This window comes from Hyaena hyaena, unplaced genomic scaffold (assembly GCF_003009895.1).
Source record: "Hyaena hyaena isolate Hyena2069 unplaced genomic scaffold, ASM300989v1 scaffold_0, whole genome shotgun sequence".
NCBI lineage: Eukaryota > Metazoa > Chordata > Mammalia > Carnivora > Hyaenidae > Hyaena > Hyaena hyaena.
In genome coordinates, this window is record NW_024080632.1 from 13,225,443 (window position 1) to 13,250,766 (window position 25,324).

A 25,324-nucleotide genomic window follows, 5' to 3' on the forward strand; every position below is an offset into this window, starting at 1 on the left:
GAAACCTCAGAGTCACTGGAAGGATCACACTTCCGCAGTGGGTCTAAATTAGTCTAAAAGACTGCTGTGACCAACCATAAAAACCTTAAAAGCAAGCTTCACAAGGATCAAACTGACCTAAAAGTTACTTAATAACTGTGTGACAGTAAAGTCTGACATTCTTTAAAGGAATATAGCAAAATTCAGTGCCCAGAAATGTAAAATGTAGGGGCGCCTGGGTGGCTCAATCAGTTAAGTATCCGACTTTGGCTCAAGTCATGATCTCATGGTTCGTGGGTTCAAGCCCCATGCCTGGAACCTGCCCCAGATTCTGTGTCTCCCTCTCTCTCTTCCCCTCCCCCACTCAGGCTTGGTCTCTGTCTCTGTCTTTCATAAATAAACATTAAAATTTTTTTAAAAAAGAGATATAGAAAATGTAAAATTCACAATGTTCAGCCATAAAAAGGAATGAGGAAAAGATGATCCACATCTCAGAAGAAAAGTGAATCAAGTGAAACACAACCATAAATGATATATATATATAATGGAATCAGAAGACAAAGATGTTACAACAGGTATTATAAATCTGGTTCAATAAATGTGACATATAAAAAAGAAAAATAGATGAAAAAAAAACCCAATGGAACTTGCAGAGTTTTAAAAAGTATAGTAGCTAAAATAAAAAACACACTGAACAGGAAAGAGATGAGACACTGCAGAAGAAAATATCAGTGAACTTGAAGATACAGAATATAGAAATTATCCACAGAAACAAAGACTGCGGGGGAGAAAAAGGACAGAGCCTCAATAATCTGTGGGACACTGTCAAGTGGTCAAACACATATAACTAGAGGCCAGAAAAAATGAACAGAGAGCAGAAAAAAAACTTGAAGAAATAATGGCTGAAAATCTGATACATTTGATGAAAATTATGAAAGATCAAGAAACTCAACAAGTCCCACGCAGAAGAAACACAAAGAGAAAAACACCAAAGCACACCAAGCTGCCAAAAAAAAAAAGTAATAAAAACTTTGATCATCCAGTGGGAAAAACCCATACTATTCAAACAGATACACAGAAAAAAATAAAAGCAGACTTCCCATTAGAAATTATGTAGGATAAAAAAAAGAAAGAAATCACATAGAACCAAAAAAAAAGTAAGATTCTAAAGTACTGAAGAAAAAAAAAACTTAGCCAACAAAAAATTCTATATCCATTGAAGTATTTTTAAAGGCAAAGACAAAATAAGGTTTAGACCAATAAATGCTGAGAGAACTCATCACATGCCGACCCCTGCTATAACAAACATTAAAGGAAGTTCTTCACACAAAAGAATAATACCAGATGGAAATTTGGATCTACAAAAAGGAATAAAGAGTGAAAGAAATGGTAAACAGGTGGGAAAAAATGAAAGACCTGTTTAAAACAAAACGTATTGTGGTGTTTACAACATACAAAAAAATTAAAATGTCTGATAATAGAGGCACAGAGATTTAGGAGAGTGTAATAGACTGCATTTTCCAAAGACTGCCTCCTATCGCAATCCGTATGCTCTGCTTCCAATGTGACACTACTACTCCTCCACTAAGATGGGTGAGAGGCGCTGGGGGGAGTCTGTATGCCATCTCCTTTAACCGGGGCAAATCTTTCTAACTACCTCCACCTAGAGAATACAGCAGGAGAAACACTGTATGACTCAAGACCAAGGCTAGGTCATAAAAGGCAAAATAATTTTTATTTATATTTATATTTTATTTCATATAAATGAAGGCAGACAGTAAGTTGAAGTGGTATAAATATCATCAAAGTAGAGTCTGGAACAATGATTAGGAGGGATATAAATAATGACAGAGATTGATTCATCAAAAGGACTTACATATAACAATCCTAAATATGAATATATTTAATAACAAAACTTCAACAGTCACAGAACTGAAAGGAGAAATACACAAAGCAACTAAAGGTGGAAATTTTCAATACACCTTTCTTGGTAATTGACAGAATTTTAAAAATAAGCAAGGAGTTGAACACTAGAAAGCAACTTGACCTAGTAGATATTCATATACTATTTCACCCAGTAACAGCAAGACACACATTCTTTTCAAGTGGCAAAACATTCACCAACATGAACCATATTCTGGACCACTTAAAAAAATAAACTACTCTGGGAATCCTGGGTGGCTCAAGTGGTTAAGCATCTGACTTCAGCTCAGGTCATAATCTTATGATTCGTGAGTTCAGGCCCCATGCTGGGCTCTGCACTGACAGCACAGAGCCTGCTTGGGATTCTCTCTCTCTCTCTCTCGCTCCCCTGCCCCTGCCACATTCTCTCTCTCTCTAAAATAAACATTTTAAAAGAAGAAATTTTAAAATTTAGGTTCAAGAAATATGCTGTTAAAATATTAGTACCAAAGTTGATGCAAAAAGACATGACCTAAACAAACCTGTAGCAGAAGGCTTGACCAAGATAACAAGTTACCCAACCACCTCTTCTTTACCACTACGGGAGCACTAAAACCCCAAACCTAGCTTTACACAGAAATTTTTAAATTTCTTACGAAAACGTGGCATACTGATCTCAAAGTACTGTGGAGTAAACATTATCCTGGTCTTAAAAATATTAAGATAAAATTAAAAAAGAAAACTACAGGACAGTCTTACTTATGAATAATGATGTGAGAAATCTTAAATAAAACGCAAGCAATTAGAGCAGTACCTCAAGAGATTTATTTAAAAGAACTACTACATACCTTTTGTTCCAAGAATGCAAGATTTTTTTAAATACGTAAAACTACTGATACCACACAAAAGATTCAAGCAAAATGTCATGACAGCAATAGACTCTACATTTTATAAAATTCAACCAATCCCTTTCTATAAAAAGCAATAAAAACGTTTGATTTCTTTTTTAATGTGATTAAAACAACTCATATTACATATCTGATGGCTGAACATTAGTGGTCTTCCACTTAACAGACCAAGAGGTGCCTGATTTAGCTATTTGTGATAGTATATTATATATTCTTTACTCCAGAGTAATTTTTAAGGGTCCATAAAACAAGAGAATTACAAAAATTACTAAAATATATAGATCACTACATGCATCTGTATAAAAGTTAAGCAAAGAATCATTAGAATAATCTGTCTACTATACATGCTGGATATAGTAAGCAAGTCTGCAAAAATCAATGGTAATGCTATACACCAGTAGTAACCAGCTAGGAAAAGAATGGGGAATATCTCCATTAAAACAGCAACAAAAAGAATAAAATACTCGGTAATTTGATGTAGTGAATGTATAGAAAAAACTAAACTTTAATGGGGAAAAACTTGGTTAGTTACAGAAAAGGAGTATGCCATAATATCATAAAGAAGATAATTTTGTTCAAGTTAAAAAAGAAACAATGTACTTCCAATTAAAACACTAATAAGATATGCTATACAACTTAAAAACTTGGAAAATTAATGGGGAAAAAAATCAAAGAACATTCTGTAAAATCATGAAGATAGGATTAGCCCTATAGAATACTCACAGCAATGTCTAAGCAAAGGACTGGGTCTCACACTGAAAAATGGCTTTCTCTTGCAAAATAAATGCAAATAGGCTGCTGATTCATTCATTTGCTGACCATCTCTGACACTAGTTTCTTTTCAGTGTTTAAACAGCACACTCATAATACAATCTTTCATTTTCCAAATCATGGCTTATATTATCTGTGGTACAGCAAAAATGCACACTTCATGACCAAGATAGAATCCTTAACTGCAAGCTCACATGTAAGAAGTACTGAGGTCAAATGTTATTTTTTTCTTAAATATTTCTAAATGAACATCTTAAATTCTTGTACTGTATTGTAATTTTACTGTATCATACACATTGTGAAATAAAGCTAGAACTTATGATTTACTTGTCATGTGGACAAGGGAAGTTGTAATCATATGCAATTCACCTCTGGAAAAGCAACTAACTGCCCATTTGAGTTACCTTACAGATTTTGGGAAATAAGCTGAACCTCATACCCCAAAATGCTGCATGCCTGGTCTGGGTTAGGTAATTCTATAGGCTGTTTCTTCACGAAGTTAGGATTTAATTTCTTGTCCTTAGCCTTTCTTGAGATTTGATAAAAACAAAGAGTGGCACTTTGTATGAGTGGCACTTCCCAAAATAGCATTAAGGGAGAACTGTTCTAGGTACTGTTAAGATGCCAAGCAAACTCTTCCCCTGAGCAAGTGTCTTTTAACATTTAAAACAAAATCAAACAGATTTCTTTTTTACCACCTGGCTTATCAGAGCTCATAATATGCTAATTCAGACTATGAATTTCCCAGAGAAGAATTTAATATGCAGCCTTTCTCAGGCTTACTTGATTAAAGGTTCCCTTTATTCTCAGAGAGCCATTAATGGCAAAGAGCCTAGGCTTTGGAGTTAAAAATATCTGTGTTCAAATTCCAGCTCTGCCATTCATTAACTATATAATCTTGGGGGTGTAATCAGTTTTTCAATTGTAAAATGGTGGGGAGGGGGGTGCAATACCTACACTTCAGAGGACTGATTTAAGGATAAACTGTATACACACTGTGTGTTAGGAACATATAAACCTGATAAACTTTCAACAAAACTGCCTTTGTCCTCCTGAAAGCAAAGTTAATGATCTTTTCCCCATATACTTCCTCGCTCTTTCTCCCTTCCTTGCTTTTGCCTTTTCTTTTCCGTCTTCATTCCTGGGTTTAACATTTCTATTTGATTTTCTTTTAATTTAACTGTTCGTTAAGGTAGCCATACTCAAAAGCTCACCTACATACTGACTTACACTGTTCAACTGAATGCTGGATAGAACAAAAAAGAAACAGGTTAGTGTGGTTGAGACACATTACTAAGTGAAAAAAGCAAGACACAGCATCATAGTGTGTAGAGCACACTATCACTTCATTAAAAAGGGGTTACACAAAAGAATGAAGTTGAATGCTTCCCATACACACAAAAACATGGATCCCAAATAGATCAAAGTCCTAAGCACAAGAGCCGATATAAGAAAACTCATAGAAGAAAACACAAGGGAAAAGCTTGACCTTGGATTCGGCCATGATTTCTTGGATATGATACCAAAAGCACAGACGACAAAAGAAAAAATAAACACACCAAAAACTTTTGTGCACCAGAGGAAACAATTAACAATGTGAAAAGGCAATCTACAGAATGGGAAAAAATATTTGTGAATCATATGACTGATATGGGATTGATATCCAGAATATATAAAGAACTACAACTACAACTCAACAACAAAATCAAGCAACTTGAATAAGAAATGGACAAAAGACTTAAAGAGACAGTTCTCCAAATATATTTAATTAGCCAATAAGTACATGAAAAAACACTCAACATCATCAATCATCAGGAAAATAGAAATCAAAACCACAAGGATACCACTTCACACCCATTAGGGGGCCAATGATCAAAAAACAGAATATGACACGTGTTAGAGAAGATGTGGAAAACTGGAACCCTTTACACCTCTGCAGAGAATGTAAAATGATGCAGCTGCCATGGAAAACAATACGACAATTCCTCAAAAAATTTAACTAAGAATTACCACATTATCTGCAATCTCACTTCTGAGTATATATTCTAAGGATTTGAAAGCAGAGGCTTGAACAGATATTTGTACAGTCATGCTCATGGCAGCATTATTCAATAATACAACAGCCAACAGAAGGATAATGGATTAAAAGAATGTGGCATATACACAGAATTGAGTATTATTTAGCCTTAAAAAGGAAGGAAATTCTGACACATGCTACAACATGGATGAAACCTGAAGACCTTAGGCTAAACGAAATGCTACTGACAAAAGAAGAAATAGTATATGATCCCATTCACATGGGATACTTACAGTAGTCAAATTCACTGAGACAGGAGAATGGTGGTTGCCAGGGGAAGGGAGGGGGGTTGAATAAGGAATTAGTGCTGAATGAGTATGGAGTTTCCATTTTGTAAGATGAAAAAGCTGTGGAGATGGGTAGTGGTGACATCACGGTTGTGCAACAACCTGAATGCACTTATTAATGCCACTGAACTAACAGTACATTTAAAAATGGTTAAAATGGGGGCACGTGGGTGGCTCAGTCGGTTAAGCGTCAGACTTCGGCTCGGGTCATGATCGCGCAGTTCGTGGGTTCGAGCCCCACATCGGGCTCTGTGTTGGCAGCTGGCTCAGAGCCTGGAGCCTGCTTCTGATTCTATGTCTTGCTCTCTCTCTGACCCTCCCCTGCTCAAGCTGCCTCTCTCTCTCAGAAATAAATAAAAACATTTAAAAAACATTTTAAAAAAACGGTTAAAGTGGAAAATTTTATACTTTGTATATTTCACAACAAAAATGGAGGATTATATACAATTATACTTACACATGTGCTTTTAAGCATACATTTCTAGAAGAATGGAGAGAAAGCTGGTTATACTTTGCTAGAGAAGGAGACTGGAGGATCAAGAATGAATAAGAAGACGTCATAAAGAGGGGTTGAATACAGTGGTCTATTATGTACACACTGAATAGTAACCTATATTTAATGGTATGAAAAGATGTTGAAGGTATTTTATTTTATTTTATTTTATTTTTTTAATTTTTTTTATTTATTCCTAGGAGAGAGAGAGAGAGAGAGCGTGAGCAGGGGAGGGTCAGAGAGAGAGGGAGCCACAGACTGAAACAGGCTCCAGGCTCTGAGCTGGCAGTCAGCACAGAGCCCGACACGGGGCTCGAACCCACGAACCGTGAGATCATGACCCAAGCGAAAGTCGGACGCTCAACCGACTAAGCCACCCGGGCGCCCCAAGATGTTGAAGGTATTTTAAATCAAAAAAGGCAGATAACAAAATACTATTTGCTGTTTAGTAACAAAATACTATTTACCATCTAACATTACTCAAACACACCAAAGAGAGTCACATCAGGGATCAGTGAGATAAGAAGGAACTATCAATACATGTAGTTGTGGCAACTGGATTCCTATTATCCTCTACTAACAGGATATAATAATATAACTAATAATCTTATATTCCTATTACTCCATGATTAAATAAAACAATTCTAGATGTCTTAATCTTAACTAAATCCATCTTAATTTATACTAAATTCTAAATTTAATCCAGATTTTATATTAAAAACTTGTACAATGAAAAGCAAAGTATTAACACTAACCCACTCCAATTTAGAAGAAAATATAGGAGAACACCTTTAAGACCTCGGGCCAGAGAGGGATTTCTTAAGAGGGATGGTTAGATTCTAGCCCTAGGGATAAATCCTAGGAAAACTCTTAAACATGAGCACCAGGCATGATCTCGCAGTTCATGAGATTGAGCCCTGTGTCAGGCTCTGTATTGAAAATGTGGAGCCTGCTTGGGATTCTCTCTTCCTCTCCCCATGCTAGTGTTCTTTCTCTCTCTCTCTCTCTCTCAAAATAAATAAACATTAAAAAAATGAATATCAAGAATAAATATAAGAATGTTCACAGCAGAAATCTTTGAAGAAACTGGAAACCTAAATATCTATCCATCAACAGGAAAATAGATAAGTAAATATTATATAATTCACAGGCTGGAACATTATACATTAGAGGGAAATGAGTACAAAAAGTGGGACACATCTTGGAAACAATAGATTGATAAAAGCAAATTATAAAAGATACCATATACATCTTTATAATATTCAACTGTAAAAAATTAAGGTAAAAATAAACATATTGTACAGTAAAACATAGTAAATATAAAACTAGTTTTTTAAAAAGCAAGTGAATGCTAAACAACAAACTCATGACAGTGGCGGGGGTTGGAGGGCAGACAGGAGGAGGAGTCAAGAAGTACACAGGAATTTCAAGAGAGTACGCGTAATCCTGTGGTTCTTTAGGTGGTGGGTGAGGTTCTTGAGTGTTTATTATGTCTCATAACTGACATACAAAGAACATTTATTCTTCTGTAGATATTAAATTTGACATAAGAAGGAAAATACAGTATGAACCTATCCTTATTTTTGTGTAAAAATGATCTATACTTCCTATAATATCCAGAAGGGTAGCATGCAATGTCGCCATGATTTTCTAGGTAAGCTTTAGGTAACGATAATTTTTTTTATTACTCAAGACTTCTGATTTTCGATCAACTTGTGTGTAACTAAACAACAAGAGTCACAAGCATATGCATTTTTTAAAGACTTGAAAGATACAGCAAATTCAATGAAGTACGGGGAGGAGGTAGAAGTGTCTTTCTTTTCTTTTTCTGTTTATCTACATTTTCTTAAACTGCACCACTAAAATGTGTAGTGCTAGAGTTCCATAATTCTTTATCTGATACTCTTGCAGCCACAGATGTTTTAGAATCCTGATTTTTAAATTTATTTTTGTTTTTATTTTGTAAAAGCGAGTGCAGAGGAGGGGCAGAAGGAGAAAGAGAGACTATTAAGCAGCCTCCACGCTCAGTGCGGAGCCCAATGTGGGGCTCAATCTCACAACTGTGAGATCATGGCCGGAGCCTAAATCAAGAGTTGGAGGCTTAACTGACCAAGCCATCCAGGCATCTCTTTTTTGCTTTTAGAAAGGCAACACACACACACACACACACACGAACAAGAAAACACAAAACATGTTAGGATTATCCTAGCATGGTTTCAGGCTGCACCCCATAATCAAACATAAACATTTCTGCAGCAAAGAGAAGACTCACATGAACAGGGATAATTAGGTAATATAAAGAACTTCATGTCAGTTAGGCCTTGCTTTTTTGCCACCAGAAGAGGTCTAAATTAGGTCTTACCACCAGAAGAGTGGAATTATTTAGTGCACAGGACCAGAGAAGAAATAAGGCTTCTAATTCTGTCCCCACTAATCCAACCAACTTGGAGCTTAGTCACTGTAGGCTGTGCGCTCAGTTGAGAACAGCTAAATAACTGTTAAATGAACATTTTATAATGCCAATAAATCAAAGCCTTTCAAATTTTAAACTAAAATGTATTATTTCTCTCAAGCACATTTCAAAAATGAAGTTAATGAACACGTGTCAAACTAAACTTGGAAATCATCAAAATCACAATGTATATCAAAAACTCAAGGAGCACCTGGGTGGCTCAGTTGCTTAAGTGTCCAACTCTTGATTACAGCTCAGGTCATGATCTCACAGTTTGTGAGTTCAAGCCCCGCATCAGGCTCTGTGCTGTCGGTGTGGAGCATGCTTGGGATTCTCTCTGTCTCTCTTTTGGGATATTCTCTCTCTCTCTCTCTCACTCTCGCTCCCTCCCTCCCCCCTCCCTTGCTCATATGCTCTCTTGCACACTATTTATCTCTCTCAAAATAAATAAACTTTAAAACAAATAAACAAGATAGGTGGCCTCTGGTGTCTGGGACACCAGGTGGGAGGTCTTAGCACTGTTTGAGAGGGTGAGACTTGACTGGGGCCATGCAGAGCAGTGGGGCCAGAGAGAAAGAAGCTGATGGAGCATTTGTTACAACATTAAGACATCCAATACTCAGCAAAACCTAATGCAATGGTCAAGTATGGAGTATTTGTATCTCACAATGGAAGTGTTCATAAGACAACCCTTGTGGCAAGGTCCTAGAACTGATCACAGACATCAGGAGGCGGTCACCACTCAACTGCCTGCAGGAGCTATAGGTAAATAATATAAACCAGTGATATAGAGATTCAGCGTGCAGCAACAGAAGTGGTGGGTGCTGAGGCAAACTAGAAAATATAAGCCATGGGTGAAGACACTCAAATAGTAAGACACTTGGCCAAATTCAGTCCCTCTAGTAATCAAATGATTGACTGGGACACACTATCCATACAATGCCCCACTCTGAAATCTCCTTCTCTTGAAGTCGTCTTAATTACATTTGCTGGCATTTGACCCAGCAAATGCCAGCAGTCTCTAACAACAGTGTAAACTCATGGAAAAGAGAATCCTGTTTACTCTGCTTTAGTTACTATAGTGAAGCCCCAGCAGGCATAAAGTCAGTCATTAATTACGGAGATCAAATCCACAACCTCATTTTGTCTAACCAAGAGAGCTATGTGGTCAAACAGCACAAGTAGTACATTACTGATAAAGAACAGGCCAAAGGAGACCCGACCCTGAAAGTATAAGAACATTAGAGTAAGAACCAAATAGTAGCAGTTCTTTCATTTGCTAAGAACTATAGAACCTGGTACACCCTTAGTGATGAGGGAGACCAAGGTTTTTCTTTCTCTTATTAACTAATCTCTCTACTCACAGCCAAGAATCTGAGCTGTAAGGAGCTTGTCTCTCTGTACCCCTCTGAAGACTCGCTTCCACATCTAAAAAAAAGAAAAGGCAGTAACAACATAAAACTGAGAAACTAGAAATACAGGCTGATCAAGCATTCATCTGTTTTTCCTAATGATAAAGATAATCATACGTGTGAGCAGAAATCCAGATCATAAGCTCTTAGACATCCAGAATGGCATTTTTGTTCAATACGCCTGCCAGCCACTTGTAGATGTTAAGCTTTTAAAATGTCACTAGTCTGAATTGAGAAGACTATGTACTTAAAAAAAAAAAAAAAAAAAAAGTAAAATATCTTAATTTTTGTAGTGGTTACATATAATCAATGATATAAATATTTTTATATGCTGGATTAAACTATATTATTAAAATTAATTTCATTTTTTTACCTTTTAATGCAGCTACTAGAAATTTTTCAATTACATATGTACCTTATATTGTATTTCTAACGAACAGTGCTGCCCTAGGGCGCGTGGGTGGCTCAGTTAGTTAAGTGTCTGACTTCAGCTCAGGTCATGATCTCACAGTTCGTGAGTTCAAGCCCTGCGTCGGGCTCTGTGCTGACAGCTCAGAGCCTGGAACTTGCCTCAGATTCTGTGAATCCCTCTCTCTCTGCCCCTTCCCTGCTTGAGCTGTCTCTCTCTCTCCCTCAAAAATAAACAAACATTAAAAAGAATTTTTTTAAACAAAAAACAGTGCTGCCCCCCCAAAAGGTCATATTTTACAACTAACTCCTCTAGTGATTACCTTCCTGGCAAAGAAAAGACATGGAGGACTCCCTCCACGCACCCCCCCCACCCCCAACATCCGCCCCCGAAAAAAACCCAACAACTTCAGTCATCAAACCAGTCACAGTCCCAAGACTACTGATGACGCAGCAGGCTGCCAGAGTCATCTGGGCACTCACTTACCCAAAGGTAAAGAACTAGCTTAACAATCATTTGAGGTTAATTTCTTCCTACATGGTTCTAACATGTAAAAAAAGATAAGGAGTAGCCTGAAGAAAAATCTCTGAGTCAAAATATTCTATTTATTCCCTCAATGTTAGGCTGGCTTTTTTTTTTTAGGTAACTGAAACTGAAGTGGCAACTTTGGTACTCCCTGTTAAGTACAAACATATCTAACATTTTAAACCACTGCTTTTATCCTCTATAAACCCTTAAATGTAAACACTACACAAGAACCACTTCACACCCACTAGGATGGCTATAATAAAAAACATGGAAAGTGACAAGGGTTGGTGAGGAGATGAAGAAATCAGAACCCTCAAACACCGGGGGGAGAAATGTAAAATGTATAGCTGTTTTGGAAAACAATATGGCAGCTCCTCAAAATGTTATACACAGAGAAACACTATGAGCCAGCAATTCCACTCCCAGGTATTTACCCAAGAGAAATGTAAATGTATGTACATCTGCACAAAAGCTTTTACGTGAATGTTCATATAGTAGTATTCATCATAGCCAAAAAATGAAAACAACCATCACCTGATGAACATATAAGTAGAATGTGGTAAATATTAGCAATAAAAAGGAATGAAGCACTAATACATGCTACAACATGGATGAATCTTGAAGACAGTATACTAAGTGAAATAAAAGACCACATACTGTATTATTCCATTTATGTGAAATAGGCAAATCCATAGAAACCAAAAGTACATTAGGGGCTGGGGAAAAGGGGAGAAAGGGAGTAATTGCTAACGACAGGGTTTCTCTGGAGGTGAAAAAAAATGTTCCAAAACTGTGGCAATGGTTGCATAAACCTGTTAATGTACTAAAAAGAACTGGATGTACACTTTTTTGATATTTCATTTATTTTTGAGAGAGAAAGAGAGACAGTGAGAGCAGGGAAGGGGCAGAGAAAGAGGAAGACACAGAATCGGAAACCGTTCCAGGCTCTGAGCTGTCAGCAAGGACCCCGATGCAGGGCTCGAATTCACAAACTGTGAGATCATGACCTGAGCTAAGTCAGACAGACATTTAAACAACTGAGCCACCCAGGGACCCCTGGATGTATACTTTAAATGAGTGAATTATATGGCATGTGAATTATTACCCCAAAAAAGCTATTTTAAAAATATAAAAGATTAGAATGAAAACCTGAATGCTACAGAGAGAGACCTACATGAAATCTGACTATATGGTATGCTTCACTTTAGAACAGAATGAAAAAGTGACACCTAGTCACATGAAAGGGAAGAGAGAACTTCCAACTGTCGCTGACTGCTTTATGGCACTAATTCCTCACCTCTCCCAGAACCTACTCCATAACCATGTGATTTTGCAGCTCCTCCCACAAACAGGGAAGGTCTAGTTTTGGAGCTCCTTGTCTTTGGTATCCACCGTATGACTTGCTCTGGCTGAGAGAATGAAGCAGGAATGGCAGTATGTCAGTTTTGAGCCTGAGCGTCAGGCAGTCTGTACGTTTCCACCTGCCCTCCTATGCTTCTGCCACTGTCATAAGAAGAACTTCTCCCCCAGATGCTGCCCATTCAGTCTAAGCCCCAAATTAAACAAACACACATGAAGCAGAGCCACCCAGCTGACTTACAGATCTGAAGCAAGAAGCAAAGTTGCCCAGTCAACCTGCAGACTGCTTTTTCAAGCCACTGAGTGAGGGACAATTTGTTACACAGTATTATTGCAGCAACAGCTAACCAATACAGTGACCAATTCTCCCACTGTATTTTGAAGAGGTTCCATAAACTAAATAGTTATTATGAAAGTAGGTCTGGCCTAACATCTTCAACAATATTTTCAATTACTTAGTGTAAAAGATCGATCTACAGACCCCAAATGATATTTGATGCTTGTTCCTTTGAGTTCTTGAAACTGAAAGCTACGTAAGATATCACATAACCTTCCAACTTATTAAATGTACTTTTCGGGTTATTTTAAAAAATAAAATACAGAATACTTATTTTTTCAATATTTATTTTTGAGAAAGTGGGGGAGGGAGAGAGAGGGAGACACAGAATCCGAAGCAGGTTCCAGGCTCTGAGCTGTCAGCACAGAGCCCAAACCAGGGCTTGAACCCACAAGCCATGAGATCATGACCTGAACCAAAGTTGGACACTTAACCAACTGAGCAATCCAAGTGCCCCTAAAATAATACTTAAATAAACTATGTGCCAAACCACTGAGAATGAAGACAGAAACAAAATATAATCATGTCCTCAAAACTTTACAAGGAAATAAATAAGGAAACAAACAATTGAAAAAGGTAAGTATGATGTACTGAGGGAACACAAATAAGGGTCATCTAGGGACAATGATGGGAATAAAGAGGAGACAAATGTTTTCTAAAACTGAAGGAAAAAAATATATATATAATGAACAGGACTTACTGACTTGTTTGATGGGGATTAAAAATGTCTCTAGGGGCACCTGGGAGGCTCAGTCAGTTGGGCATCCGACTTTAGCTCAGGTCATGATCTCATAGTTTGTACATTCAGGCCCCACGTCAGGCTCTGTGCTGACAAAGCCTGGAGCCTGCTTCAGATTCTGTATCTCCCTCTCTCTCTGCCCCTCCCCTGCCCGTACTCTATGTCTCTCTCTCTCTCAAAAATAAACATTTAAAAAAAAAAAAAAAGGGGGTGTCTCCAGAGTCTGTAGCTGTGACGCCACACTAGCTCTTGATGGCTATAGGACAGACAGGCCTGCCTCATAACCAAATGTTGACTCATTATCAATTTAATAAACCTAAGCTGAAGCACAAAGCTGGATTTGCAGAGATGAATGGGGCTATTTACACCTTTGCCACATGAAGACTCTGGCTGAGTCTCCTATTCTAGAGCTGTCTACCTTTTCCATTTGGTCTCACTACTTGAGTTTCCTGATGCTTGAGTCTCTTAACCTTCGCCTTGCTTCTACTGTCCAATCACATCTGCCATTTACCATTCTCTCCTACTTCTTTTTTTTTAATGTTTTATTTATTTCTGAGAGAGAAAGAGAGAGAGCAAGCGAGCATGAGCAAGGGAGGGTCAGAGAAAGAGGGAGACACAGAATCTGAAGCAGTCTCCAGGCTCTGAGCTAGCTGTCAGCACAGAGCCGGACACAGGGCTCAAACCCACAAACCGTTGAGATCATGACCTGAGCTGAAGTCGAAACTTAACAGACTGAGCCACCTAGGCACCCCTACTTTTGTTTATTATTTTTTTAGTGTTTATTTAGTCTTGAGAGAGCAAGGGTGTGCAAGCAGGACGGGGGCAGAGAGGGAGGGAGACAGAGGATCTGAAGCAGGCTCTGTGCTGAAAGCAAAGAGTCCAATGTGGGGCTCAAACCCACAAACTGAGATCATAATCTGAGTGGAAGTTGGCCACTTAACTGACTGAGCCACCCAGGTGCCCTCATTCTCTCCTACTTCTACTTGTTAGTCCCTTTTGTCCTAAACTGGTTGGTAACCTTTAGCATTAGGTCTTAGCACCGCTGCTATCCATGAATACCAGCCTAATATATCATTCTTAGGTCTGGAGGTTATTTTCACCACAGCACAGTATACATGGGTGCAAAACCAAAACAAATCTCTAATCCCCCAAATTTCTGCTTTATCCCTATCCAGACGACTAGGTTACTGAATTCTAAACTAAGACTGAGGCACTGCTGTATCTATGCAATTTAAAATATGCTCTCACTAGGCCAAGAGATTTTTTTTTAATTGCCCTTTCTGAATTATAATTATTAAACAAGAGAAAAGAAATGAGTTAAAAGAGAAAATACTCTCTTAAAAATAGGGCAAAGATGAAAGCAAAATAAGTTTCTATTTTAAAAAAATTATCAGCTCTTTAAACAAAAGCTTAAATACAAAGAATATGAATCTCTGAAATAGTAGCAAAAGAGAGAAAATCTTAAATTGCTCAGAAGTTGGTTTCCACATAACTATTGCTCCTCATACCTCAAAGGAAGTTTCCTGCAAAATATTTTCACTTGATCATGTGACTGAAACTCATCCCCTGCTAATTATAAAAAAAAAAAAAAAACAGAGCTTCTCCACTTAAAAAATAATAATAATAATATGTCACAAAGAGCCCGTTTGGGAGATAAAGTCTAAATAAACTGGTAGCAGTTGGTCTGCAGTCAAGTTGAAGACGACTGAGATCAATGAAGATGCTGACTCTAAAGAGCCTGTGGCCCTGTAACTGTCTCCTGCAGGTGTTTGGTTGGGGGACCAAGCCACTTTCCCTGCTCGAGGTGCTACATGGATATTAGGAAGTTAGGCAAATCTGGCCACAGCACTTGACCCAACTTAACAGTATTAATTTTACTTTTGTACTTTCTTCAAAGAACTGTGAGATGTTAGGTAAGTATTCTCTCCTCTCTTCTATGTGCCCTTTCATTACATTTTTAAGGAGACATTATATTCTAAAATCCAGCACCTGGCAAATGTCACCTCTAAAATATTCATTCTTTAAAAAAAAGAAAGCCTCAGTCTCCACTCTGTGTAGATTCTTACACCAAAAAACTAATTATTTTGATCCTATCCTTATGGAGTTCATGGTCAAGGTGGGAAGATAGCCACATAAATATATTCAATGCAAGGTCAGAAAAATCATAAAAGTACTGCCACATGGCAGGATCAGATAAAGAACTACAGTCATCAGAAGAATATTTCTCCTGGATAAATCAAAAAGATTCTGTAACAAGAGGAAAGCATTTCAGCTACCTTCAAAGATGCATAAGACTTACATATTTAGAGACTTGGGAGAAAGGCTAACCAGGTATGAGAGTCAGCTTAAATGAAAGGGGAAACAGTGAGTAATCCAGTTTGGCAGAAATAACAAGTATTTTAAAGAAAATGCACGGAAGTAGGATTATAAGGCAACAATGTTTAAACTGACCAATGAGGTTGGATTTTATACTGACACAATTAAAACACACACAAACACAACCATCCAAATGCAATATAACCCGAACTAGTGACAATGTAAAGATGGAAAGAAGCAAAGACTAAATGTCACATCCCCATTAAGTTCCCTTCACAAGTCCTAAGTGAAATCCATAACAATAAATAAAAATCTCTAAATTTAAACTACAGTAAAGTAATAATAATAATCTCTTTCCAAGATCAAGTTCTCTTTCTCTCTGGCTTCAAATATACAACTCTCTCCCTTATCAATAAAAACAGAAAACCCTATGACCCTGTCTGTACCAAGCATCCTCTTTCCTTACATTTTCCCATCTTATCTCACAAACAAATGGCCAGTACCCAAAGGATGCCTTTATTTCTTCATTACCCTTCCCTAATTTGCCTTTCACCCTCACTACTCTGATCTTTATTAGTGCCCTTTCACTAGTGACTTCCTTTGCAAATTCAATAGTCTGTTTTTTCTTCATTCTCTTTGAACTTTGTAGCTTTTTTTATACTCTTGCCCCCCAAAATTCTCTGTGCCTCTTCTTTCATCGCCATGGAGCTTTGTTTCTGATGGAACTTGCTTTGATTCCTCTTCTTCCTCCCATTTCTCAGTTGTGAGTTTTCCAAGCCTCAACTTCCGGTCTTCCATTCCGCCCTCTCTGTACTCTCCCTCTTATTAACTGACCTTATCTCAAATCTTTAACTCGAGCAAGCAGTGTAGCAGTCCTAGGTGGCATTTCTGTAACAAGGCTAGACAGAGCCCCCGTGAAAGCTATGTTTGAAAATATGTTTAAGGTATTAGACCTTAATATTGGTGCTTGCCCTAATCAATACACAGATAAAAGAAATCAATCTCTAAACCTTTTACTTCTAACGTAGTATTTTTCCAAGCATTTCAGAGAAATGAATGTAAATTTCTGGGCGTTTATAAAGTCAGTAGAGCATACGGTCAAATGTTTAAAAGTTAAGGCTGCCAGGCAAAGCCTGAAGATTTACAAGTTTGTAGAGTAAGCCTAGACACTCAAGAAAAACTTAAAGACAAGGGAACAACAGGGGCGCCTGGGTGGCTTAGTCGGTTAAGCGTCCAATTTTCACTTAGGTCATGATCTCGCGGTTCGTGGATTCGAGCCCCACGTCGGGCTCTGTGCTGACTGCCAGCTCAGAGCCTGGAGCCTGTTTCAGAGTTTGTGACTCCCTCTCTCTCTGACCCTCCCCTGCTCACACTGTCTCTCTCTCTCCTAGAAATAAATGAAACATTAAAAAAAATTTTTTTAAAAAGACAAGGAAACAACAAAGTACTGTACTTAAGTCAAAATGTCTGTATAACCAAGTTGAAGAAACAATTAAAACTTTGCTGCACATGTCCTATTTAGATCAAGAGTGAAGCCAAAGTCTGAGGCCCTCAGATGAGGGGAAGTGGGTGTGTCCAGCAGACTTGGTACGGAGTAGGCAAACAGATAAGAAACTGCTAAGAGCCCCTCCTCACACATTTTAGGGTACAAGTATCGTGGGCATTCCAAAGAAAACCAGGAAAAGACCAGGATTATCCACACCATTGCTCTCTTCCCTCCCATGAATACATTATGAAGGAAACTGCCTTCAAGAGATCAAAATAAAACTATTTTACAAAAAAAACTTAGCCTTTATTCATGGTTTTTCTTGTTTGCTGGACAATGCAACATGATTAGAAGATAACCTTATAGCACATTCAAAGACAACAATACAAATCAATGACAATTTACAAGCTATTCTCATTCTTTTTATAAAGTACTATTTGAACATCTCAAAGTTTAAATGCTAGTTATATCGCGAAACAAGAAAAATCATTTCTGTAGTGAGGAACTTGTATCTGAAACCTGTCTGAATCTTACAATGTAAAGAACAAATACCTTGCTTTTTATATTTCACTTAGCAATTTACAAAGCATTTGCACCTACATTATCTCACTGAATCCTTGCAACAATTCTGTGGGTGTAGGACAGGCATAACCACTGTACAGAATACAGTACAAGACAAGACTAGCTCAGAGATGGCAGAAGCAAATCCTTTTTGAGCCATCACTTATGTTCAATACAGTTTACATAAAAAACAACTGGGGCACACCTCTGCTTTAGTGCACTTCTGCTTTTTCTCCCTTAATAGTTCTTCACTATCAATACCAGAACTCCAAAATAGAGATTATTGTGTTTTCTTACCAAGTTAGGGTGAAACCTACAAACCAAGAAATGGGATTTTCTATTAGGTCTCTATTAGGCGAATGCATATTCATCAGTCTAATTAATACTTAAAATACCTTAAAAATACTTTCAAATCTAACTTCACAGGCGCTCGATCTAGTCTAGTTATAGCTAACGAGTAGGTCTGTTTTATGTTAAGCTGTGGGCCTAGTGAGACCTATTAATAAAATCTGAGAGGTAAGAATTCATTATGAGGATCATCAAAACTAACTTTTGATGCGATAAAACTAAAAGATTTTCCCTATAAAATTGAATTTGGTCACCTGAAGTCCCTCTAGACACCTAAGAGGTTAAAATTACAGAAGAGGATCACTCTACCTCTCACTGTTCAAGTGAGGATTGGAAAGTGTGTTACAGAAACGTGTTGCAAAGTTGCAAAAATTTCTTGATTTAAACATACAACAAAGATGTATGTTTAAAAAACCAATACTGCCCTTTAACTCCCAAGAAACCATTAAACTTCAAAAAATATATTATAGAATTTAATTAATCAAGTCATCCTTATGACTCTATTGCCAAGGATAGCAATCACGTGAAGTTCAGACACCCAGTGTAGCCCACTAAAGCAGCACTTGGTTAGACACGCTCTCTCCTCTTAGGACACTGCTGGATTTTCCTTGAGATAGTTTGATGAAATGTGAGAATGATAAAAACGAAGTTATTATGTTGGAGTAAAATACAATTATACAGAACTACCTAACATCTCAATTCTGTGGCATTTGTCATCTCTAAAATATAAGGTCTCAGAGAGATCTGTTTGAGAAATCCATGGACATTAGGCATTTTAATTCATAATACTACCTGGTAAATTATGGGCTGATAAGGTTACAAACTCTCCAGCTCCCCCCTTTCCCCTCCCCAGGCTTCATAAGAAACACTGAGGAAAATGATTTTAGTACAAATTCTTGGTTTTAGTTCTGGCTAATTTTCAGCTTGAATCATGCATCACCAAACCATTATTGCAACACCTTAACTCTAAGCAATACGTGTTCTGAAAATGAGCAAATCTAAGGTTTATAATGCCAGAGACATATTTTCAACTGAATAGTTTCTCTCTGAAAAACTTGCATTAGATGCAAGGACCACGAGATACAACAATCAGATATGATCACAACAAATACACTGACACATAACAGTAAATGCATTGTAGAAGTGACTTCCCTGAGTCCTAGAGATCTGTGTTATTTCTCATTCTCGGGTTTAGCACTATTTGTAAATACCTCACAGGATAAAGTCCATTATCACAATAATATATCACCTCAATATAATGCAATCCTTAGAGTAGGTCTTAACAAACACAGCCCAGAGGGAAGCATTCTCATTCATTTGTTCAGTAAATATTTACGAGCTACCCATTACATGCCAGGCCCTGGAGAGAGTACCAAAATAGAAAGATTCTTACCCCTGTGTAACTTTTAGTTTGCTTATGGTCTGTCATCCCTGAGACACACACAAGATGAAACTTAGTAAGTCTACTAAGGAACTTAAATTTTATTCTAAGTGTAGCCACTGAAGAGGTTTAAAAGCAGAGGATTGACAGGGTCTGAGTTAAGAAGTCAGAAGGTCACTCAGAAGAAGGGCCAGCATGTAGAGAATAGGGGGAACCCAGTGAGGAGGCGAACAAGGAGCTCGGGGAACAGATGGGTTGGCTCGAAGTGGTGACTGTGGAAATAGAAGTAGATTCAGTGACAGAGAATCTTCATGTCAAACAGTCTGGACTTTGAGCCCTTTTACCATTTACATGTTATTTGACAAGTTACTTAAATTCTTTGAGCCTCAGTTTCCTTACTTAGCAATACTTGTAGAGCCCTAGCATTGAGAAAACACACAAATTATTATACTACTTTGGTAACAAAATTCATTCCAATAAGGTCCATATGTTCTTATTTCCTTTTCCCCTACACCAACATTAACTCTGACATAAGTAATTTTTTACCACCAAGATTCAAGTGCAGTTATAAACAAGAACTGCATTGACTCCATCAAGAGACAAGTCCTAGAAAAAAAATTAAAAGATAAAAATAAGTTCCTCTTTCCCACAGAACTGATGCTAAAACAACTGCTCCTAAATATATATCAAGCAAGGTATTTTTCTCAAATTAATACAAGTCTAGTTTGCACCTTCCATTTGTGTTTTCACATGCATTCCTTTACTTCCTCACTTTACAAGTAAAAAAGATACAAGCAGAATCCTGTGGTTTAATCACAATAAAGGTTGTGGTGTTACTACCAATTATTTTACTTTCATGTGTCAATAGCTTTTATTTAAAACTTTATGAAGGATGGCATTACTCATTCTCATGGCACAGTGACACCAGGAAACTAAGTTACCAAAAGCTCTCTTCTGTAAGTATGCAGATAATGACACTCATCTATCTGTAGCTTCCCCTTAAGCTTAAAATATTCTTTCAACAAAGGATGAACCACCTTGAACATCATCATGTTCACTCAATCAGCTCCTAAGCAGGAGCTGTGGGCGAGACGGCGCGGTAAGTACTGTGGGAGGACAGAGGCTAGTGTTAATAGTGTCCTTACCCTCAAGGAGTTTACAATCGGATGAAGAGGCTAGGTACTCACACATGTAAAGGGAGGAATGATGCAGACAGACTACAAGTATCAAAAATAAAGGGATCACATTTCAGAAAATGCTTCACAGCTCAGTGGAATTTGCAGCGAACCCTTGGGTGACAGGATTTTGATAGAATTTGCTAGGAAGAAAGTGTGATGAGGAAAACCACTTTTGAGGACAAGAACTTTGTTTTTCTGAGTTGCTACCTATTTTTTAGTATGATATCCATAATCACACCCAGAGTCTGAACACTCAGATAAAGACTTAAGTTTGGGGTGCTCACCACAAGTCCCTGCTTTGCTTTTCCCTGGACACCTTTTAAAAATAGCTCCTGCCGTTAAGCCCCCAAAATTACTGACCTCCACTCCAATCACAGGTGCTTGCTACCCTGCTCTGTATCTCCTGCTCATGACCTGGGACAGAGGACTGCTCTTTCCCTGCCTCATGGGACCCCATGATTTCAGTTACCAGGGTCACAACCACAGTCCAGAAGCAGTCGGTCCTCCTCACGTACTGTCAGCCAGTCTACAGTGGCCTACTGTCACAAAGCCTACGCTCATGCACGTAGCTTCATCTCATCACATAAGCATTTTATCACCTCCTATCATCACAAGAAGGGTGAGTACAGTACAACAAGATATTCTGAGAGACCATACTCATATAGCTTTTATTATATCTTTATAATTATTTTATTTGTTGTTAATCTCTTATCAGGCCTAATTTATAACTTAAACTTTATCCTAAGTGTGTACGGACAGAGAAGACACAATATATATTAGAGTTCAGTACTATCCTTGGTTTCAGGCATCCACTGGAGTCCTGGCATGTAAACCCCACAGAGAAGGAGGATTCCATACTTCTGTTGTATGGGGTGTACTGAAGCTGCACCTTCAACCAGAACAACCCCACAGATTTCACGTCCCCAAAGTGGAAGCTCAAAAGCTCAGGGAGCTACCCGCCAACTACCTGCGTGGCTCATCCCCCACCCCCGCATTCGTTAGGTTACAACCTACATATTCTTAATACACCTATTCACAGAAAACTTCTCAACACAGAAAGCAAGCACAAGAAAACAGAAAACAGCATGAACAGCATGTATCGGGTTTTTAAATTAACCTTGTATTATGAAAGCTGTAAACATGTCATAGTATACAGAGTAAAATGATAAACCTCCCTGTACTCATCACTAAGCTTCAACAGTTACCACCTCATGGCCAATCTTGCTTTATAATCTGCATATCTTACTATATGAAAATCCTAAAGGAACCTATTTTCATTCTGACTTCTTCATTCTTCGCTGACTCCATCCTCAGACAAATCTATACTGCCACAGTAGTCTCCACAAGGTTGATTTTCCTAAAGGCCACATACAAATAAAGCATAAGTCTATTAAAAAAAATCAACTCTTATTTGCATGAACTTATGGAACAGTAACAAAGACACTGCAAAATGAGACATAATCCAAAACTCAGCTTACATGTACTTCTGGGATACCTTTCCCATACTTATATTTCAAGGAGAATGAATAAAATGATGGGGAGAATTATGTCCAACAAAATAAAGCATCAGAGGCGAAGCATCTTAGACCAATCACTTGGCCTCCTGAGCCTAAGTTTCCTCCTCTATAGAACAGGAAATGATCACTGACCTCAGGGACTTGGGAGAATTAAACATGTACCTTTACTGCACATGGATCATTACCTATGGTAACTATCAGAGCCTAGAAAGCTGCCTGGTCTTCCACTCCTCTTCTCAGACACCTCCCTCTCTCAAGATGATGTAAAAAGTGTCTCCATCTCAAAACATACTCAAGATGAAAGGCTAAGCATTCTGATTTCAAGGAGCTTCTCTGCCCATAAAGCCATAGGAAGCCAAGACTGAAGTATTTCACTAGGATGAATACTGTAAACTCTCAGACTTCACAAAATAGTCCCCCCTGAACTAGCAGAACTGTCGAACATCACACAGAAATAGTGGTGTGGCCAACCTACCTAGTGAAACACTCTCATTTCGCCCACTTCTTGGCCACTGTGTTAACTCCTTCGACCATCTGTGGCCTGAATACGGCAAAGCAGGGCACCCACCAGGACTCTCAGCTGGGCCAGAGTGTTAAGAGCTCAAGACGAGTTAGTTACCACAAGGGGAACTTATTCTGTCCATAAGAAAACTCCAACCGTAATCTTGCGTTCCTTATTGCCTGCTAAAGAGAAGCAGCTCGCCGTTGCTCAAAGCTATCCAATTAGTTTAAACGGCTTTTAAAAATATATATGCCGGCACAATTGTTTACCAACGTTTTAATTCTTCTTTTAGTGTCACTTTATTTCAGTCGTTCCGTTATCTTCTTTTTGAGCTTGTATACACATCTTTGAAGTTCCCTTTTGAATTATCATCTTCAATCATCAACCCTCTTTCCCTCTGTGAAGACAGAATGAGTTCCTGACTTATCACAACCCCAACCACTGCAAGGCAACCCCTCAATTAAAGCCCTCTACCTAAAACCATTCTTTGTTTTCACTTACCACCCACTTCCCTGGCTTCTCTGCTAAAATGCAGTAAGATGTAACACTTTACAGTTTGCCATGTGCTTTGTAAAGATATTCATTTAATCTTTACAACCTGGAAAGAGGCACTTCTGCTATCTAGTAAGTAAGGGAAAAGCAATGGAGGGTTTACCATCCCGCCCGGGGAATAAAGATATTTCGTAGTGAAGCGGCCCTCCAAACCAGGCCTTCCAACTCAGGCAGGTGCCCTGCTCTTCCTACTCTAGCGCGCTCTTTTCTAACAAGGGAAAGCATACAATCCTGTCCCAAACCAAATTTGCTTCCAACTGAAGGTAAACGGTCTTCAATCAATCTCTCCAGATTGCAACCAGATTTCCCATCCCCACACCTACCAGCATCCCCTTTCTGGCCTCCTCACCCTCCCGGCATTACTTCCTCCCCACTATCCAATTTCCACCCTTCAAGGAAACGATCACCACTCCTTCAACCCCTCCTGCAAATACTCCACCTCCACATGCTGAAGGGAGGCCTCTCACCCCCTTCTCCCCAAACACCACACTCCCTGCTCAAGACAGGTATGTTCTCACTCTGTAAACTACATAGCACGCTTCCCAGTCCTTAACAAGCTGTTTAATAACTTTAGCAGTCCTATCAATATGGACAGAACTTGCAGCTCCTCCATCTCCACCCTTGACCCAGGGCACCAGGCCACTTTCAATTCTGAAGAACTGAGTACCGACCCTCACAAAGAGTCTACTCATTCCCCACCGCCACCAAGGACCTCCCTTCCGGAGCGCGGTTATCCAAACAGGCTCCCCTTCCAACCTCTTCGCAAGGGACTTCCCTCCACGGTTCCCAAGACGCTGCTTCCGCGGTGTCCCCTCCGTCACGCCCGGGCCTCTGCCCACCTTGCCAACTCTCCCCCTTCACTCGCCCTGGACCCAGGTGCGAAGCAGCAGTCCCAGTTAGCCAGCGCCTCCTCTCTCGCAACTTCCAACTTGGTCCTCTCGTAGCTATCACCTGTTTTCCCCACTAGCTTCCTCGCAGCCCAGGGGCCCACCCTTGCCCCGGCCGGCCTCTGCCCACCCTTTCGAATCCTCCTGCCCAGGAGCACCCCCTCCAGTCAGTTCCGGGGTGCCCGTGGGATTCAACTTCCCCTCCGTGGGCTTCCCACCTTTGGGGTCATGCTCCCCTTCTCCATCACCTGCTCCGCCCATGACCAGATGACATCCGCCGCGGCCGCCGCCGCCGCCTCCATCCCCCTTCTCGGGCGCCGGGTCCCCGGCCGCTGACCGCCTTCGTCCAGCGCCAGCCACCCCCTCTGGTGGGGACGAGGGGGGCGTGCACCCCCAACCCGAGTCCCCCCCCCAACGCGCACCTGTTCCTCCTCCTCCTCCTCTTCCCCCCGGCCGTCAGCGCCGGCGCCCCGACCCCCACTGGCGCCGCGCCCCGGCCTCCCGAGCCCCGCACTCACCACGAGTAGGTCTGCTCCGCCATGGCGCTGACTCTCGTGGGCTCGGCTGCAGGCTCTGGCCGGGCCCGGCGGCGGCGGCACGAACGCGCGGCGGGCTCGCTCGGGCCGGGAGCGGAAGGCGCGGCCGCGGCCCGGCGCTCACTCGCTGGCTCGCACGGGCGGGCGGGCGGGCCGGGAAGGCGGCTGGCGGGGAGAGGCCGGGCTCCGAGGCGGCCCCGCTCCCTGGGCCCCGGGGCGGGGCGGGCTCTGCTCTCGGCCTCCCTCACCGGCGGCGGCGGCGGCGGCTCCGCTGCGGCTCTAAACCCAACATGGCGGCGGCGGCGGCGGCGCTGAGAACAAGGGGGCCCCGGGGCGGGCGAGCGGCGAGAGGGCCCCGCGCTCACAGCGCGCTGGGCCTGGGGAGCGCCGCGCTGGAGCGGCGGCGG

The 25,324-nt window shown here is 39.9% G+C and overlaps 1 protein-coding gene across 2 annotated transcripts in view; it reads right to left on the minus strand.

Moving 5' to 3' along the window:
* SPPL3 (signal peptide peptidase like 3) overlaps window positions 1-25,113 on the minus strand; it is a 137,941-nt gene extending 112,828 nt beyond the window's left edge. The window contains exon 1 of one of the 2 annotated variants that reach the window (XM_039237220.1): window positions 24,600-24,703. Coding sequence is in view for 1 of the 2 variants with exons in the window: in XM_039237079.1 (XP_039093010.1) it covers window positions 24,900-24,922 (23 nt within the window). In the remaining variant the exon portion in view is untranslated. Of the gene's footprint in view, window positions 1-24,599; window positions 24,704-24,899 lie in introns of those variants that run through there. The other variant, XM_039237079.1, reaches the window with a different exon arrangement.
* Between the last annotated feature and the right edge of the window lie 211 nt (window positions 25,114-25,324).